This window comes from Gopherus evgoodei, chromosome 8 (genome assembly GCF_007399415.2).
Source record: "Gopherus evgoodei ecotype Sinaloan lineage chromosome 8, rGopEvg1_v1.p, whole genome shotgun sequence".
Lineage (NCBI taxonomy): Eukaryota > Metazoa > Chordata > Testudines > Testudinidae > Gopherus > Gopherus evgoodei.
Genome location: NC_044329.1, coordinates 93,280,926 through 93,300,217, shown reverse-complemented (window position 1 = coordinate 93,300,217; position 19,292 = coordinate 93,280,926). Strand labels below are relative to the sequence as shown.

At 40.4% G+C, this 19,292-nt stretch overlaps 1 protein-coding gene across 1 annotated transcript in view; it reads left to right on the top strand.

Annotated features, from left to right (window-relative positions):
• The first annotated feature begins 373 nt into the window (after positions 1-373).
• The window catches only part of IL12RB2 (interleukin 12 receptor subunit beta 2), a 28,049-nt gene continuing 9,130 nt past the window's right edge, over positions 374-19,292 (top strand). The window contains exons 1-11 of the mRNA XM_030572011.1: positions 374-449; positions 2,176-2,391; positions 3,402-3,516; positions 4,023-4,198; positions 4,486-4,628; positions 6,666-6,810; positions 11,204-11,283; positions 15,464-15,683; positions 16,816-17,004; positions 18,043-18,144; positions 18,230-18,385. Of these exons, the coding sequence (XP_030427871.1) occupies positions 392-449; positions 2,176-2,391; positions 3,402-3,516; positions 4,023-4,198; positions 4,486-4,628; positions 6,666-6,810; positions 11,204-11,283; positions 15,464-15,683; positions 16,816-17,004; positions 18,043-18,144; positions 18,230-18,385 (1,600 nt within the window). The 5' untranslated portion in view covers positions 374-391. The remainder of the gene's footprint in view (positions 450-2,175; positions 2,392-3,401; positions 3,517-4,022; positions 4,199-4,485; positions 4,629-6,665; positions 6,811-11,203; positions 11,284-15,463; positions 15,684-16,815; positions 17,005-18,042; positions 18,145-18,229; positions 18,386-19,292) is intronic.

Genomic DNA, 19,292 nt, shown 5'->3' with positions numbered 1-19,292 from the left:
CCATAAACACTACAATGGCTAGCACTTGCTAGTGGTGCTAACCTCCTCATAGCCTTTTTAGACTGTTGGGCTGGTAAAGAGGGACTATTGGCTGGGGGGGAGAGGGAAGCAATGCTATATCCTTTTAAAGTGCATGGAAGGAGACACACTTAGTCCATATGTTCCCATGGATACAGTGCCTGCCAGAAACAGTCAATAAACTCTCTAGCCAATGCCTCCAGTAAGCCACAATTTATCCATGTGTGTGAAAGGATTTTTTTTTTATTAAATATTGCAACAAGCATCTTTGATGTCCTAAGTTGCAGATGTTGTAACATAAGGAGTATTTTAATATATTGTTTTTTATTTTTAAAAACAGGGAAAAGGCATTCATTTCACTTTAGAGAACAAAATGTTTTCCACATGGCTTGTGCACGTGGCAATTTGGTGTTTGGTACAAGCAGTAACAGGTAAGTGTTTGATTTCTTAACAGAAACTTTGCTTAGAAAAATCTTGAACAGTTTAATTTGTTTCTTCTTCCATCTTTGAGTGCTTTGCTGGAAAATGCCTTCCTTATATTTAAGTTCCAGAGGGTCACGCAACTGTAACTTCGATGCCTGCCTGGATTATTTTCTTATTAAAAAATTCATTTTCAGTTAATTGGATAACGCTGTTAAGAATAGTGGATGTGATTCTCTGCTGCCTTGCGCCTTGTCACAGAGGATGTATGACACTAACTATTCTGATCTGGCAGCATTTTACACCCATGGTGCACAACTGTAAAGAACTCTACAAAGTGCAAGGCATTGGAGGATCAGGCTGGTCTTCATTGAATACAACTTTCAGAACCAAATGGTGCACAAGAGAAGAGCCAATATATGCAGCCATTGGCAACTCACTTTCATTTGTTTATACTGCATATAACTAAAGTTTCACTTCTGTATGATGTGTGAATTCAAGGCTACTACAGGAAATAACTGCTAGTAATTTATTTAAAGTTAGAGGTTTGCTGTTGATTACCTGGGAGGCACATCTTGCATACAATCCATTTCTAAATAGACGGAGTTGACTAGCTTAACAAATAAAAAGAAATGCTGCTCCATCATTTTCCAGGTCCACTGAGCAACATCAAACGTGTATGCACATCTCTGTTTGAATTGGGTTTACACCTGCCTATCCTTGCATCTACACAGGAACTATCTCCTATGGAATTCATAGGAAGTTTTACCATTCATCTCAATAGGCACGTGATTGCTGCTATTTCACCAATATGCATAGTGTTTTTTGTTTGAAGATAAAGTTCTGCTTTCAGGTGGATCCTTGGATTGTACTTTTTTCAGTAAGAAAGTAGGTTGGCTTTCATTCATGATGTCCCTTAAATCAATGAAAATTTAGTGCCAAGTACAAATCATAATCCAGAGTTCTAACTGGAATATGATAGAGGATTATACTGCTGGAGGATTCTCCTTTGCTTTGTAAAATACTCTATACTTAAGGCCCTTCATTTTCCGTTTATAACTGATTTTTTTTCCGCAAATTCCCAAGTTTTAGGAAAGCTATTACTTGGGTTTGTTTGTTTTTTTAAAACAAACAAAAACAAAAAACCCCAAACATTTACACAAATTTTAGACCGCTCAATGTGAAAATACTGATTATGTTAAGAAAATCCAATCCATTACATTAGGTAGATGTGTTTGTGTTAATAAATTAATCTAAGTATAAATGTGATGCTGTCTGTTAAAGTAAGGCAATGTAGTGAAGGATGTGCACGCATACAAATGCGCCTCAATGCCAAGTCCTCAAAAAGAAAAGTGACAGAATTCCCTGGACCCAGAATTCCCAGCTCCCCACTGTGGAAAGAGATGGCAGCTCAGTAATCTGTTTTTTTTTTCCGTCCTCCTGTCCCCCAATATTAACCCTGATATTTACCCAAAAAAACTGAAGTTAATTTTTTGCACCGATTTTCACCCCTTTTATAAATTTTTGCAATAAATACTGATACATTTCTAGGAAATTTCAAACAAAAGGCTTTGCACATTCTAAAAAGAGATCATGTGAGTATAAATACCCATGCATCTGACGAAGTGGGTATTCACTCACGAAAGCTTATGCTCCAATACATTTGTTAGTCTATAAGGTGCCACAGGACTCTTTGTTGCTATATATACCCCGTTTGTTTTTCCCATTGTATTGTAGAAAATTGCAGAAGAGGAGATATGATTGCTAACACAGATTCGATAGTCCTTCCTGGATCAAACATTACCCTCTCGTGCCGGCTGAAACAAGGTGAACAATGCAAGGAGCTAATTTTCAATAATTCTGAAATGGTCCTTGCATATGGAAGACACACATTTAGTTGCAAATGTAAATCAAATGGAAAAATCATCTGTGGAATTGACATCTATGTTGGAAGTAAGGAGAAGCCATTTCCTATTTCTTATTCTAACACTTTCTTCCTAGGGTATCAGATATGATGTACCTCTGAGAAGCACATCACAAAGTGGTAGTGGAATAGCTACTTTAGTGAGTCCATTGGGTGATAGATAGGTTATTTATTTGCTCTGGGCCAGATTGTGCCTCAGGGGTCCTCCATACACTGATCTCCCCCAATGCATGTGGGGGCATTCACCACTGTAGTATCATATGCTTTACTTTGGGAAGGGGTTGGACACATGCATCACCAGCCCACTGTAAACACATTGGCCCTTTCCCCTTTGTAAAATACTACATGAGGCTTTATTAACGTTTGTGTCTCTCCCACCCTCCTCAATGGAATGCCCCTTTTAGTGTGAAGGGGACAGAAGATTCCAAGGCAGTGGTAGATGGAAAAATCCCCAACAGATTGCTCCATCGGAGGGTGCAGGGTTCCCCAAAATGCAGACATAGGGTCTTGGCATAGATGGATCTAGCCTCCAGTGGATCCCCAAGATTTGTGATTCAGGCACAAACTCCCAGTAGTTCCCCTATGAATCCTAGTGTGAATAAGAAACTGTGCAGTGGAATCCCACAGAGTTTCCAGTAGCCTATGGAAGCTAAAACTCTCTTGTGTCTCATGGGGAAAGAAAGCTTTTTAAGAACAGTCATCAGTTGCTGTAGGCAGGCTTTTGGGCCCCAATCCTATCCAGGCTGTGCACGTTGAGGCTCCTGTATCTATGTAGAATCCGATTGTCTTCACTGGGGCTTCACACAGTGGTCAGCCCATGAAAACAGCTTGCCAAAAGTGGAACTTTAATTTGTTCTTCTAAGTAAGTAAAAAGCCAGTCTTCCATAAAAGAGCTAGGTTAAAAGACAGCCTGAACCCTGAACTCTTTGTTTTTAAAAACAAAGGCAACAAAACAAAACTCAAGACTGTGTAGAAGAGGGTTTCTTAATACCTCTGTTACCAGTGTTTACCTCAAATATTGATAAGAGTGTCTGTTCAGATCCTCCAGACCAGCCAGGAAATGTATCCTGCATTCAGTATGGAAGAGATGGGAACCTTACTTGCACTTGGGATAAAGGAAGACTCACTCACATAGACACTACCTATGTGATACAGTAAGTAACTGATGGACAAGGTTCTTTTTGGCCTACAGTTGAATAATAGCTTGAAAACGTACTATTTCTGGCAGGCCTATTTCTTTTTATTAAGGCCCCAAAAAAGTCAGTTGCTTACGGTTAAACTATTTGGGGAAAAGCACAATGGAGACAGTATAGACTCACTTTCATGAACCTGAGTCATAGTTGCATAAGAATACTATTCAGCTCACATTTTCCCCCACAGATGCTGCACCACATTTCCTCAGCACCTTCTGGGCTAGGCAGGCTGCAAGGACTACACCCCATTTCTAGACGTGCTTCCCCCTTGAATCTGGATGGTTAATACTGGAATTGGTATTAAACAGCTGCTTAAGCTTGCCCCTTCCTAGGGAACATTCTCAAACTGTCCAGCATCCTAATATACATCCAGGGCAGGTTTTTCTCTGCTCAGTTACACCATCTGAGGATTTGGCCCACAGAGTGTGTGTTGAAGATTTTAATCACGGGTTTCTCTTTTGTTCTAGGCTAACAAATGAGACAGAATGCTTACATTTTGCAGAAGAAAGTATGAATCCTAAATATGGGTCACTGAATCTGACCAAGCTGAATTTTGAATCCAATTATACAGCTGTAGTTGCTGCCTCGAATAGACTAGGAAATGCTTCTTCCCTACCCTTTACATTCATGTTGATAGACATAGGTAAGTGTTACTTGTCTCTGAAATGAGCAGATCTAGGGAGCTGGTTAGAAGAGATTGAATATACCAATATATGCCTTAGTGAATAAATTTCAAATTTCAAGTTTCAAAGACACCCAGAGCTTTGGATGGGGGTTCTTATTGTAAAGTAACATTAATATAAATTAATTAGGAAGTGACCCAGTGTAAATTTACCTGAAATTTATATTCCATCATATCTTACATAATGATTTCTAATCACATTGCATACCTAACTGGTTTTTTTTTTTTTTTTTGGTCTTTGCTATTAGTGAAACCTCATTCTCCAACAGATATTTTAGTGAAATTTGACAACGTTTCTGCAACAAATTGCACTGTCTTGTGGCAGGATCAACAACAGACAGAAAGCTTTAGACTAAGATACCGACCCGTTAACAGTCATTCCTGGAATATGGTAATAATTCTTTCAAGAAAAAAAAAAAGGAAGTTGCTGGTCACTGATGTTTGGTTTTGTTTAATTATTTTTACCAAGTTTTTTTCCTTCAAATCTGCATCTCTTCTTGTTGGCACCAAATTTAGGATAATGCAATAATTCATATAGGAAATTAACTTTAAACATCCATCATAAACACCATCTTTGGTCTGAAGTTCAGGGCTGCCCAGAGGATTCCGGGGGGCCTGGGGCCATCGGCAGCAGGCGGCTCGGGTGGACCTCCCGCAGGCGTGCCTGTGGAGGGTCCGCTGGTCTGCGGCTCCGGTGGAGCATCCGCAGGCACGCCTGCGGGAGGTCCACCGGAGCCATGGGACCGGTAAGCGGTAGGGGGCCCCCCACACGGCGAAATGTCTAGAGCCAGCCCTGTTCGGCGGCGGGGGGCCCTTCCGTTCTGGGACCCGCCGCTGAAGTGCCCCGAAGACCCACGGCGGGGGCCCCCCGCCGGCGAATTACCGCCAAAGCGGGACCCGCCGCCGAAGTGCAGCCCGCTCTTCGGCGGTAATTCAGTGGCGAGGGTCCCTGCCGCGGGTCTTCGGGGCACTTCGGTGGCGGGTCCCTGAACGGAAAGGCCCCCCGCCGCCGAATTACTGCCGAAGACCGGGTTGCACTTCGGCGGCAGGTCACGCTTCGGCGGTAATGTGATGGCGGGGGGTCCTTCCCCCCGGAGTGGAAGGACTCCCCCGCCAGCGAAGACCGGGAGCGGAAGAAGCTCCAGGGCCCGGCCCTGCAAGAGTTTTCTGGGGCCCCCGAGCGAGTGAAGGACCCCGCTCCAGGGGCCCCGAAAAACTCTCGTGGGGGCCCCTGCGGAGCCCGGGGCTTGGGGCAAATTGCCCCTCTTGCCCCCCCCTCTGGGTGGCCCTACTGAAGTTTTCTGCATGTGAGGCCCTAATCCTGCGAGAGCGTATTCATGTACTTAATATTATGCTTATGAATAGCCTCAGCGAAATCAAATATTCATTTGAGTTTTCAGGATCACGGCCCTCATGTCTGACATAACCCTGTGTTCAGACATATATTAAGTAACTTGCTGCATCTCAGCAAAAGCCAGAAATTTTTTATTACACTTTCAGAGTTATAAGATATAAACATATAACTACCACACTTGTTAAGTTGAAGAAGGGCCTCATCCAACTCCTTTTGAAGTCAATAGGAGTTTTTCCCTTTTACTTTAACAGGATCCAAGTCGGACCTCAAATAAACATATTAGGGTTTTTTAAAATGTAGAAATCATATAAAGTATTGAGAACAGAATTTGTGAACAGTGGAAGAGTTTGTTATCTTCAGATTATTAACTATAGAATTCTGTTGGACAACTGCAAACCAAAATATTCATTACCCTTTTCTTTTTTAAAAAGTTATTTAGGGTTGCACTGAATTCATTTGCCATTGGTTTTAAGCATTGTATTATTATTTTTTGCTACATGAGGATAGCGGATACTGTAATTCCCAAATTGATATTTCTGTGAGTAACCCCAGAACTTGACAGTACTGCAGAAACGAGCAGTTTGCTAAAACTAGACAATTAGTGACCCAACAGGAGTTAAGAATATGCCTTGCAGCAGTTTGAGGAAACTTTTCTTCAGGCAATGAGCTGACACCTGAACTCCCAATCAGACAGAAGAAGGACTCCCGGAAGCCTGGCTGGTGATCACTCAAAATCAATCTCAGATTTTGGGTAACTGGGTGCTCTGAACTTATTGCGACAGCAGATAGGGGTGTGTGCACATAAAACCTAATAAAAAAGGTAATTTTAGGTAAAAGCACTCTTGTTTTTATCAATTATTTATCAAACAGAGGAGCTGTCCTCATTGATTTATTCCTGACACCACATAAAAAAGACCATTAAGTTACCACTGCTTTGGGTTCTGAAAACCCTGGGTAGCAGTACAGGCTTCAGGCAGAATATAAATTGTCCATAATTCAGAGCATTACTTCATTCAATCTTTATTTCCTCTTAAGTTTAACATTACATATGCTTTACATTTAATGCCATTAAAGGTTGAAACTTTAAATTCTACAAGATATAATCTACATGATCTGAAGCCACATACAGAGTATGAATTTCAGGTTTGCTGCAAATTTCACCCCAACAGAGGAATGTGGAGTGACTGGAGCACATTTCGAATACAGACTCCAGAAGCAGGTAATAAAATATGCAGTTTGCCACGTTAATCTGTTGTCTAACATGTATTTAGAAATTGTTTGAGAAGAGTTTAATATTAATAAATGCAAAATGTGGGGCAGATTCTACCATCAGTTACAGCTGTGTAAATCCAGAAGTAGAGATAGTCAGAAATTGGAATTCCTGTTCATTGGGAAATTCCAAAATGTCAGAAAAAATAATTCATTTGGAAATGGAACAAAAATTTAATTTCTGAAGTTTCCTGCAAAACAGGAATTCCAAAAATGTTGTTTATTAAAAGCTGAAATATTATTTCATTTTGATCTTTTTGAAATGTTTCCAAGGCTCTTGGAGCCCACAGGCAGGGAGCCCAGGAGCCGGGGCTCCTAAGAATGCTGAGCTGGGAACCTGGAAGCCCTGATTCTGGGGCCATCTGCCTGACATACTGCCCTGGAGCTGGGGACCCTGGGAGCCCAGACTGCCAAAGAGCCACAGGCCTGGGAGCAGAGGTTGCCAAGGAGCTGCACCCCTGAATGCCGGGACTTTCAGGCTCTCCACTACCTATCAGCCTAATTGGTGGGCTGCTGAGAGGCCAAGCATGGTGGCAGGAAATCCAGGCAGGCTTCCTTTAGAAACCTGCCTGGTTTCTGTTGTCAGTTTCAACTAACTTGACATATTTCTTTGGAACATTTTGATTGAAACAAATTGGCATTTTCTGATGGAAAAACGTTCTGTTGGAAAATTTCTCAACAGCTGTATCCAGATGTCAGTGGAATCATTTCTGACTTACACTGTTGTAACAGAACAGAATCTGGCCATGTGTTCTGACAGCCAAACACACAAAGTATGAGGTGAACAGTAGATGTTGTCACTATTCCATATTGTAGGGATAGGTGACAGTTTCCAGGAACACATAGTAAGACCATAAAGAGAATTAGTATTAATCAATTTGTGCCAGCTCTAATATAAGATGTGTGATGCTCACTACTGGGTCATGTGTTTGCTAGCTTGACTTCAAAACTACACCCTACGAAATCACATAGTACAGACTTTTCAGTTCTTCTTAAAGAAGAAAACTTCTCAGAAGTTTGTCTGTTGAAGTTGTGTTAGTTTGGCACCAGCTCCTTTGATCTTACACATACCTTTGATATATTTTTAAGTTATTATAAAACCTACAGGATCTTACTATGACTCATGCAATTTACCACCATTGACAGCATCAGTTTCTGTATGAAGCATTGACTGATGCAAGAGAGGTGTGAACTTTTTCTCTCCCCTAACAATTTCCTTCTTGTAACCCTTTGTACGCACATTGGGTTGCTATAGTATTTCAGTTAAATGTTAGGATTTCAGTTAGGGCGGGGAGGAGCATTTAATCTTTTTCCCAGCTAAACGTGAAATAAGAATCTCAAACTAATCAACAAGTATTCTCTAGCCTCACTCCAACTGATCTCAATAGGAGTCATTAGTGAGAAGTCATAGAGACAAAATGGCTACATTGCTACCTAAAATAACTAATGTGCAGAATTCAAAGCTCTGCTTTTAATATAAGAATGATTTTTTTAAAAAACTACTTGAAAATAAGTCTCTATAAGGTCTGGTTCTGCATTGGGACATGTTACATTTAAGCACCATTCTGGAATTTCTGTTCATTCAAGAACCTTGTATAGGATATATGTGCAAATAGCCTTGAAGGAGGAATATTTGAGTTTGATAAATTCATTTTTGATTCTTTGGAAAAAAAAAACACCTCTATCTCACCATCTAATAGTGCTTAGTATTGGGAGAACTAAATCCTACTTTTTTCCCCCTCCTTTAGCTAAGATTAATAAGATTGTGGGAGATTTACAGGTGATATGGGGCAAGAGTTATTAGCATTGCTTATATTAAGGATTTATCTACTCCTTGCATGCAGTTCCAATCACATTTCAGTCAGATTTGTCCACGAGCTCCTTGCTTTTGTTTTAGGGTTATTAGTAACTATTTGTTCTTATTTGAGTTGTGGTGTTTTTCTTTCTTCAAAACTGATTTCACTAGTGTATGCTGAACCAATCTATAGTATCTTTTGTTTTAACAGTTTTCTTCTTGTCTTGCTACATCTTTCTGATTTTGAACTACTTGAGCACATAGGCCAGAAGTTGGTGGGCATTCTCCACACTCAATTTGCTCGATTTTTTTCTACTGTGGGTTTATTAAAAACTTTAGCCAAAGCTAATCAGATATCTTATTTCTGCTAAATCTTAAAAGGTCTTTCATGAACATTTTTCTTCTTTGGGCCAGCTGCAACTTTTTACACCACTAATGATAGAATCATAGAATATCAGGGTTGGAAGGGACCTCAGGAGATCATCTAGTCCAACCCCCTGCTCAAAGCAGAACCAATCCCCAATTAAATCATCCCAGCCAGGGCTTTGTCAAGCCTGACCTTAAAAACCTCTAAGGAAGGAGATTCCACCACCTCCCTAGGTAACCCATTCAGTGCTTCACCACCCTCCTAGTGAAAAAGTTTTTCCTAATATCCAACCTAAACCTCCCCCCACTGCAACTTAAGACCATTACTCCTTGTTCTGTCATCTGCTACCACTGAGAACAGTCTAGATCCATCCTCTTTGGAACCACCTTTCAGGTAGTTGAAAGCAGCTATCAAATCCCCCCTCATTCTTCTTTTCTACAGACAAAACAATCCAAGTTCCCTCAGCCTCTCCTCATAAGTCATGTGCTCCAGCCCCCTAATCATTTTTGTTGCCCTCCGCTGGACTCTTTCCAATTTTTCCACATCCTTCTTGTAGTGTGTGTGGCCCAAAACTGGACACAGTACTCCAGATAAGACCTCACCAATGTCAAATAGAGGCGAACGATCCCATCCCTCTGCACGCTGTTAATTCATATTCAGCTTCTCATTCACTTGAACCCTAGGTCCTTTTCTGCAGAACTGCTACCTAGCCATTCGGTCACTAGTCTGTAGCAGTGCATGGGATCCTAAGTGCAGGACTCTGCAGTAGTCCTTGTTGAACCTCATTAGATTTCTTTTGGCCCAATCCTCTAATTTGTCTAGGTCCCTCTATCCTATACCTACTTATTCATTATGAACAAGTATTATTTTCAGTAACATAATAAGAAACGGTATATTCCCATTGAGCTTAGATCTAGTGCTCTTTCTACCAAGAAAGTAAGTCACAAATAGATATAAATTGTACATGAAAAACCCTACCAGAATCCCTAACCAGATCAGCCATATGATCACCGGTTCATTCACCCGCACGTCCACCAATGTAATATACGCCATCATATGCCAGCAATGCCCCTCTGCTATGTACATCAGCCAAACTGGACAGTCTCTACGGAAAAGGATAAATGGACACAAATCAGATATTAGGAATGGCAATATACAAAAACCTGTAGGAGAAAACTTCAACCTCCGTGGCCACAGATCTTAAAATGGCCATCCTGCAGCAAAAAAACTTCAGGACCAGACTTCAAAGAGAAACTGCTGAGCTTCAGTTCATCTGCAAATTTGACACCATCAGCTCAGGATTAAACAAAGACTGTGAATGGCTTGCCAACTACAAAACCAGTTTCTCCTCCCTTGGTTTTCATACCTCAACTGCTAGAACAGGGCCTCATCCTCCCTGATTGAACTAACCTCATTATCTCTAGCTTGCTTGCATATATATACCTGCCCCTGGAAATTTCCACTACATGCATCCAATGAAGTGGGTATTCACCCACGAAAGCTCATGCTCCAAAATATCTCTTAGTCTATAAGGTGCCACAGGATTCTTTGCTGCTTTTACAGATCCAGACTAACACGGCTACCCCTCTGATATCTACCAGAATGTTATCTATGGAGCTGTTAATCTGCCTTGAGTAGCCACAGAAAAGTTTGTTTTATTCTGACTGGCTCAACATCTGCAAACAGACAAACAAAAAAAACCTGTCCAGTGCTTGAGTGCTGTGGCATAACCACGAGGTTAATTGTTTTAGTGCTGAAATGGTTTAACTCTCTCCAAGTTTTATGCAACTATTAGCAGCTGATCTTGTTAGCATGCTATTATACCTTGAATGATGGCAGGATGTAGCCTTGAGAATGTATCCGAGTTTTATGGTTTGGATGGATGCCCTAGAATCTTGTTTTCTTTGTACTTAATCACACCACTAACATAACCTACCTGTCTTGGTACTTATATTGTCGTTCATCTATAAACATTTCTGAAGTGCCTCTCACTGTAGCCTCTAAGTACTATACATGAATGAAAAATTCAGAAGGGTCCCTTCAAGGATTCTAGGCTGCATGGTTTGGTTTTAAGACATTTCTATTTCAGTTTAGTTCTGTTTTCCCTCATACCCTTCAACATTTTGCAGATTTGTATCAAAGTGCAGTCATAAACTCGACACATTTTTCTCCCTCAACCAGTGCCAAGTGGGTTGTTAGATGTCTGGTACATAATGCAGGATATGGACTCCCAAACACAGAATATCACTCTTTTTTGGAAGGTAAGATTTTACTAATCTAAGTGAATTTAAAAGTATATAGTCAAGTTTGAAGCAGAGACTGTGTTTTACTGTGTTTGAAGAGAAAGGGCTTAGAGCAAAGAAAAACACAGCTCCCCTTCTCCTGCCAACAGCAGAAAGACAGCAACCTCCTTGCCTCTCTTTCTTAGGGAACAGACCAAGGAGGAGAGGAAATTCAGTCACTTGTGAGTTTTCTTCTCCTCTTTGATCGGTGCAGCAAAGACTCACCAGGTAGGGGAATGTGAAGAGGGAGCCAGTTCCTGGCTGAAGAGTTTTTGGAGTCCCAACATTTCCTGCCAGTGGCTAGAGTAGGAGTAGCAATACCTGATCTGGGGAGTGAAAGGATTCCAGCTATGGTTTCCCACCCCTTTCCTTTAAAAAAAGGATGCTCTCCATCACCACTTTCCCCTTCCTTCCAGGGAATCATAGAATACCAGGGTTGGAAGGGACCTCAGGAGGTCATCTAGTCCAACCCCCTGCTCAAAGCAGGACCAATTCCAACTAAATCATCTCAGCCATGGCTTAGGAGAGACAATATCCATGTTCTCATCCCCCTTCCCAACATTTCAATTCTCATCCCTGCTGCAGGGAAGACATATTTTGAAATACCTTTTGTGGTGTTATTTATAATATCTTAGTCTGAGGATCTTCTAAAATGCGGGAAGTTTCATGGAGCATTTCAAAAATTTAAGATCAGAATGGCCACACTGGGTCAGACCAATGGTCCAGTCTAGCCCAGTATGCTGTCTTCTGACAGTGGCCAATGCCATGTGCTTCAGAGGGAATGAATAGAACAGGCAATCATCAAACAATCCATTCTGTCATCCACTCCCAGTTTCTGGCATCAGAGGCTAGGGACACTCAGAGTGTGAGGTTGCAGCCCTGATCATCTTGGCTTATAGCTATTGTTGGACCTGTCCTCCATGAGTTTATCTAGTTCTTTTTTTAATCCCATTATAGTTTTGGCCTTCACAGCTTACCCTAGCAACAAGTTCCACAGGTTGACTTTGGGTTTTGTGAAGACATACTTCCTTCTGTTTGTTTTAAACCTGCTGCCTATTAATTTCATTGGGTGACTCCCAGGTTCTTGTGTTATATGACGAAGTAACACTTCCTTTGTATCTGGTAAATTATTGACACGGCAGCTGCTACTTTTAGTCAGAACAAATATGCTTCTGCTAATTAAAAGCAATATATTCAGATCTTCTCCAACATGAAGTGCCACTGCTGACTAGCTAATTTCTGATAAGGAGTTACAGCTGACCAGTCTCAATAAGCTTTCAAATAAGGCCTAAGGTGTTACTGTACTTCCTCCAGGCTCTAGAATAGAGGTAGGAAGGAAGTGAAAATGTGTTATTAAAGGACAGGTGTTGATATGAGTATCATTTTCTAGCGAAGAGGACTATTACTATAAATAGCTATCTGGTTCAGAAAAATGTTACCTCACCTTGAAATGGGTATTGGAAGGAACAGTGGCTGAGTTACTTAATATAAGTAGCTTGAGGGTCTGAAGCCAGATGTGGAAGATGTGAAAAGCACTGAACAAGCAGATAGTTTTTTGTCATTCAGATTAGTGACAGACCACAGTAGCGACGATTGGTAGCCACAGCAGCTGTTCTTGAAGTCGTTCCGATTTCCTGAGTTTGTTTTCCAATTCTTTATTCTCATAAGGAATATACGCACATGAGAAGTGCTAGATCAGACTATACTCCTTCCTGGAAAGGAAGAAAGATGTGCTGGTATATTTTTTCCAGGAAATGACAGCTCTCCTAGCTGCCATCAGAGGAGATTCTGAATTAGGCCCTGATTCAAAGCTCATTGGCTTGTATGGTAAGACTCCATGGAGGACAGTGGGCTTGAAATCGAGCCTTTAACGGACAAGCTATAGCCCATATGTAGTGTGTTCATAGTATAAAAACTTAACGACAGGGAGATTGTATACGAGATGACACAAGAATCTATTTTCTTTCATTATATTAGGCAGACAGACAGAACTAGGAATTACTACTTTATTGTTCTAATCAGTGCTTCCAGAACCATCACAGATGGTGTTCATTAGTAATTTTCCACAACAGAGGGAGCACAGGTAGAGTATTTTTTTACAGGTCTTACATGAGCAATGATTTTTCTTCTTTATATTTCTCAGTGACAAGATTTCCACCTCCTTCTCTCCTTGTCCCTGGATAGCAGCATCTAATGAATCATTTCTCACAAAAAAATATCCTTTCAGCACTGAAATATAGCTAAGGTAGCAGCTAATGGCACAACTTTGCAATGGGGATTCTCAAAGGAGGAGGAGTTAGGTGACCAATTCCCAGTGAACTGATTTGATTGAATGGGATTTAGGTGCCTAGCTACCTTAAACTCCTTTGAAAACCCTAGCTATAAGTATTACTTTAATTACGTGTAGCTACCTGGTAGAAGATGCATTTGAGCAGAAGCAAAAACAGTGGGTTTTTTTAGATGCACTATCTAGCAAATGATTGCATTTTTTTGTGGTTTTTTAATGGAGTCAACCAGCATTGCTGATCTCAGGTTTGTTAGCTTACGGAGACAGCTCTGGGAAACAAAGTGTGTTAGCCTCCACGGAACCACCACACAGGACATAAGCCATTGTCTTACCAGAGGTCCCACAAATAACCAGCTTTCCATCCCTCTCCTCTGCAGACAGGGAAAGCTGGATTAAAATTTTATAAATGTATTTCCCTTAAGGAAAAAAGTTATTTAACAGAACGATAACCTTTCTGTATCATTTGAAACCAAGCTATAAAATCCTGGAGCAGGGATACAAGACCTATAGCGGTCTGTACAGTCTTATTGAGTTCCCCAGGACTTTGCTTTAAAGGTATAATTGCACCTCACATAGTTCATTTATGAGCTAAAAGTTTTGCAAAGAAATCATAGACAAGTAGAGAGACTGCTCTGCAATTACTATATAATTAAGGTTCTCTGCCATAGAATTAGTATGTATCTTGGCATAGATTTTAAGGCCAGAAGGAACCATTAGATGATCATTTAGCCTGACCTCCTGTAGAACACAAGGCACAGAACTTCAGCCAACATCTCTTTGCTATATATTTTGTTGTATAAATTCCAATGGGCTTATGAACAGTAATAAAAATGAGTGAACTAGAGAATGTTGTCAGACTGTAAATTTAAGGTAGGTCATTTTTGGTATCTAAGCTACAGACTAGTGTCCCTTTGCTATAATGTTTGCATATGAATTTAAAAAAAAAACAACACAAGATGGCCTATCCCATCTAAATAGATTCTTTAAAAAAAATGGAAGATAGCAGGTTCATTACAAAAGTACCATTGAAGTCTCAGTTTTTGATAGTTATTTTTTGCCTTTGCAAGCCTGATGCTCCTTTGGGAGGATTCTATGTCAGTGTAGCTGCAGCACTCTCCATCAGCAGATGGGGCTCCCACCATCACACTTCCCTTCAACAGTAGGGTTGTTGCATCTCATTCTGTTTGTCTCTGCTGGACGAGTTCATTGCTGTTTTTGATACTGAGTGGAAATGGCAGGATCCTCAAAGTTTCTCCAGTCTTCATAATATCTTTTCTAACATCCAATGCTGATTCTTTAATAGCTGCTGCATTTGTTTCATAATTACAGAATCATCAGAAACAGAATGTTACTGTGTAGAAGACTTTAGTACATCTTGAATATGAAAAGCCTTTATGTATATAAAAACAAAAAACTCTCCAATTATATTCTAAATATTTTATCTGAATTCATGTCTTATTCTAGACAGGATTTCTCATCAGTTATTACAGCCCCTTCTACTGGCATGTACTTTTATGCTAATCTTTTTTAGGTATCGTACCTTTTACCGTTGAGTTTAATTATTACTATATTGAACCTTTATACTGTATGTGCATTATGCACAGGCTGTTGTAAAGGCACCAGACGCTCCTGTGAGCGACTAGCCATAGCTTTTGGTAAGATGTTTGGTTTTCAGCAGCTAACAACATCTTTATCTAAGAGCAGATGTGAAAACTTTCCAAAGTCTCTTGAAGCACTTCAGTTAATTAATTTCAATTGAACAGTGCTAGAGCAAGGTGCTCTTAACAGTTTTGGCAAATTCCTGTTTTTGAATATTTGTAATCTTGCCAGGAATATAATGCGGAAAAAGTAATAAAGTATATTTCTTTGTAGGTTATGAGCAAGTCAGAAGCAAGAGGAAAGATCCTGCATTACACACTGACCTTTCAAGCACTAAACCAGAAGAGTCCTAGAACGACAGATGTGAACATTACCACACAAACCCACTTCACTAGAATCCTCCCCAAGGTGGATTATAACATAATGGTCTATGCTCATAATTCAAAAGGAAACTCATCTCCAACATCCATCATTACTGATCTGAGTATTTTAGGTAAACACCTTTACTGCTTGAGTTACAAGAAATATCGGCTCTTGCTTTTGAACAGAGCAGAACTCTGTGTTCTGAAGTATTCAGCTTTTGTGCTACAGCAGCTTAAGCTAGGTCATTTAACGCCCTGTTACCTCTTTATACAGTTAAGATTAGTGCTTATGAGGCTTGCTGTCTAGGCTAATAATTTATCAGAGTTTGTAATTAATGAGCAATATCATTGTCTCTAAGCACATTGTGTCCACATATCATGGTTAATATTCAGCAGCTTGACTCAGCTAGCCATGTTTCATCCTTCTCTGCAGCCTAGGCTCCTTCTTGTAGCCCAGGAGTAATGCTTATTTTTAAACTATTGATAGGATCCCTTACTGGGCCCTGTCCTAACTTTGCAGTAGGATAGTCACAGGGTTCATTGCTCCACGTGTTGCTTATTCTGCTCTGCATTACTATTTCTAGACACTCTTCCCCCCAGCTGAGACAGTATGGCATAGCAGCTGCTGAGAGGGCGAGAGACAGTTGATACATGGCTGTATTGTGAAAAAAGCTGCTGAGTGGACACAGCTCAACCATGTTTGTTATACCACTGTCAGATCTGTGGCATGGTCATACTTCAGTGGTAGGCAGCAACTTACTAACCCACCTTTGTCACTAACTCCCCTCCCACAGCTTTCTCCTACAGGAGAGAGTAACGTGGCCCTGTGTTTGAAAGCAAAATTTTACACTTATGTGGATCACACATGTTCCAGACTCTGGGTGGAAGCATGAGTGTTATTAGAATGGTTGGTAGGTAGAAACCATGTGAAGACGATGGATATTAAGGTGTAAAGCTAGCAATGCTCCTGTTGCTGTACCATGATGCAAGATGGCAATTAAAAAAAAAAAAACAACCAGCCCAACAACAAACAAACCCCACAGTTTTAGCAGCTTAGTTGTAATCAGACTAGCACAAAGAGCTTTTCCCTCTGATGAAGGATTCTGTATACTGTTCACCACTAAGAAGAAGAAAGGCAGCAATGCACATATCCAATCTACCAAGTCGAAATACAACAAACCATGAGTAACAGATTCAAATAAGTGATATTGTTTAAGGGAGTGTTACAGGCAACTTTTGTGTGTTTTTTTTCTCGTTTTTAAGATTTACCTCCTCCGCAGAGCATCTCTGTTACACCAATGGGGAATAACAGCATCTTTGTCATTTGGGCGCCTCCCAGTGAATCCGCAGCGTTCAATGGATATATAATGGAATGGGCAAAGACATGTAGCCCTGAACCCCATCTGAACTGGATAAAATTTCCAGCATCCAATTTGTCCACAATAATATCAGGTAATTGTACAGTTAAGAAGTGGATTCTCCTTCCAATTAGAAAGTTTTGTGTTAGGAACTATCTGATTCACTGTTAATTTCTACTAGACCAGCTAAACAGTTACAGTATTTAAAGCATTTAAAAATAGTTAGTGGCTGCTATGTAATAATCTTAGTTGCGCTAGGTTAGCCTGTCAGTGACTCCTTGTATGTTTGTAACTGGTAAATGGGCTGTTCTGTACCAGTTCTCTCACATTCCATAAGTAGTAGTCCCTTCCAGATGATTTAAGAACAGTGCTACACAAAGTCTGAACACTGAAACAGATTAACAGGGGAACTTAGAATCAGTTCAAAGTATGCTGAAGGACTATCTAGGCAGTAGTACTTTGCTCATTACTGCTATAAATAGTCTTTCCAATATACTGTACTGGCACTGTACCTTGTTGGTTTATTAGGCTTTTCAGAAGTAAGGACCCTGCTGTCTCTGGAGTAGACCAGAAAACAACCAGTAAGCTCATGCTACTATCTTGTACTCTCCAGGAGAGTGAGTTACTAGCAGCATCTCACAACCCCCAGAGACCCTTCTAGTGGGGAGGTGCTCATATTCCATGGTTATGAATGTGGGATAGAAGGCCATCACTAGCACTGCTTCCAGTCTGGCTTTGCTATAGCAGCCACCAATCATATATATTAAAACTGTGAACTGTGTAACAGCTTGTTTCCTCCTCTGCCTTCCCATTACTCAAAAATGGCTGAAGAGATTTTCCTCAGGCTTTTGACTTTTCTTCCACTGTGGTGGCCCGTGCTATACCCACTCGATGGCTGTATAAAAGACTTCAGTCTTCAGGACTCTTAGCTTGACATTTTTCACAAACATTAAAGCTATTTACACAAACAGAGAGATGATGCACAGCTGCCAGAGAGGAGAACATGAAGAGCCTCTTGCTCAATTTGAAGAATATATGCAATAAAATTGAAGCCTAGTCTCCACTTTAAATGGTTAGGTAATTGGGTTAATAATATTTCAATTGACCACATGTCTGATCTCTCTTGTTTCAGAGAGCATAAAGCATAATGAGTGCTACGACATCAACGTATTTGCACTTTATAGGAACAGAGCTGGACGAGTGGCTTCAGCTAGAGGATACTTGAAACAGGAAGGCAAGCTCTGGCTATTCAGTTTGAGACATTTTGTTTAAACTAGCCTGAACATTTGTCCTTAAAAAGAAAATCTTGTATTTTGCAGCACCATCAGCTGGCCCCCAGGTTTATACAGCAGTAAAAGGAGATGGTGTTTGGGTTTCATGGGAAGAAATCCCAGGCCACCAGCAAATGGGCTGTATCATTAGCTACAATATATACTTGCAGAAGAAAAACTCAGAGGAAGGCCCTAAAGTTTATGGTAGGTATCTGGCAAAAAATAAGCAGAACATAAACCCTATTCTTGTACAGGACGTTGAAAATATGAACCCCACTGTTCTAGGTAAGAGGAAAAAATGCATTTAGAAAGATACACATGAGCCCAAAAGCCACAAGACTTGGCTGCAGAGCTGAACTTCCCCAGAGTTTGGAGCCAACCAATTCCAGGTTTTGGTTTGGGCTTCTCTCTACTAAAAGTATCTGCAGAAGGGACTGGAGAGTCAGTTTTTAAAAGTATGTCACTTGTATTAGCAAGACAAAAATAGAATAAACTAATGCAATTTGATATCTGTGCACACTGCTACCCTTGAATTATCTACTTAACAGTCATTTATGTAGTCCCTTTTAGTTATAGATTGGATAAGGGAACAGATTTACTCAGAAGTCATTCAGGATATACACATACCAATGAAGTTTTTAATCAGTACATACATATACACACACACCACTTTCTTATTGTGCAAGTCATCTATTATCCCATGAACACTGTAATTCCTATATCCACCACCCCCTCCCAGAACAAACAAACCCATATACATTCCTTTCTCAATTGCATCCAGGCACTGCAACAACAGAGTTCTTAAAACACAAACATGCCTTTCAAAACATCACTTCACAAACATGTTTTGAGGCAAGGGTGATCTTTCATCACTAACCAGTAATACCCGAGAATAAAAAAAATCCAATCTTCAGGCAGTATCTAGTTATCATTGTACTGCAGGATAATATAAGTCTTACTACACCAACAATAGTGTTAATTCTTCTGTATACTTTTTAGGTTCTCAAGACTAATAAAAAAAAAAAAACTTACCTCTGTTGCAACCACACATGCTCTGTTCTCCTTACTCCTCCTTGCATCACTTGAACTGAAAGGTCCTTTACTGTTTTAT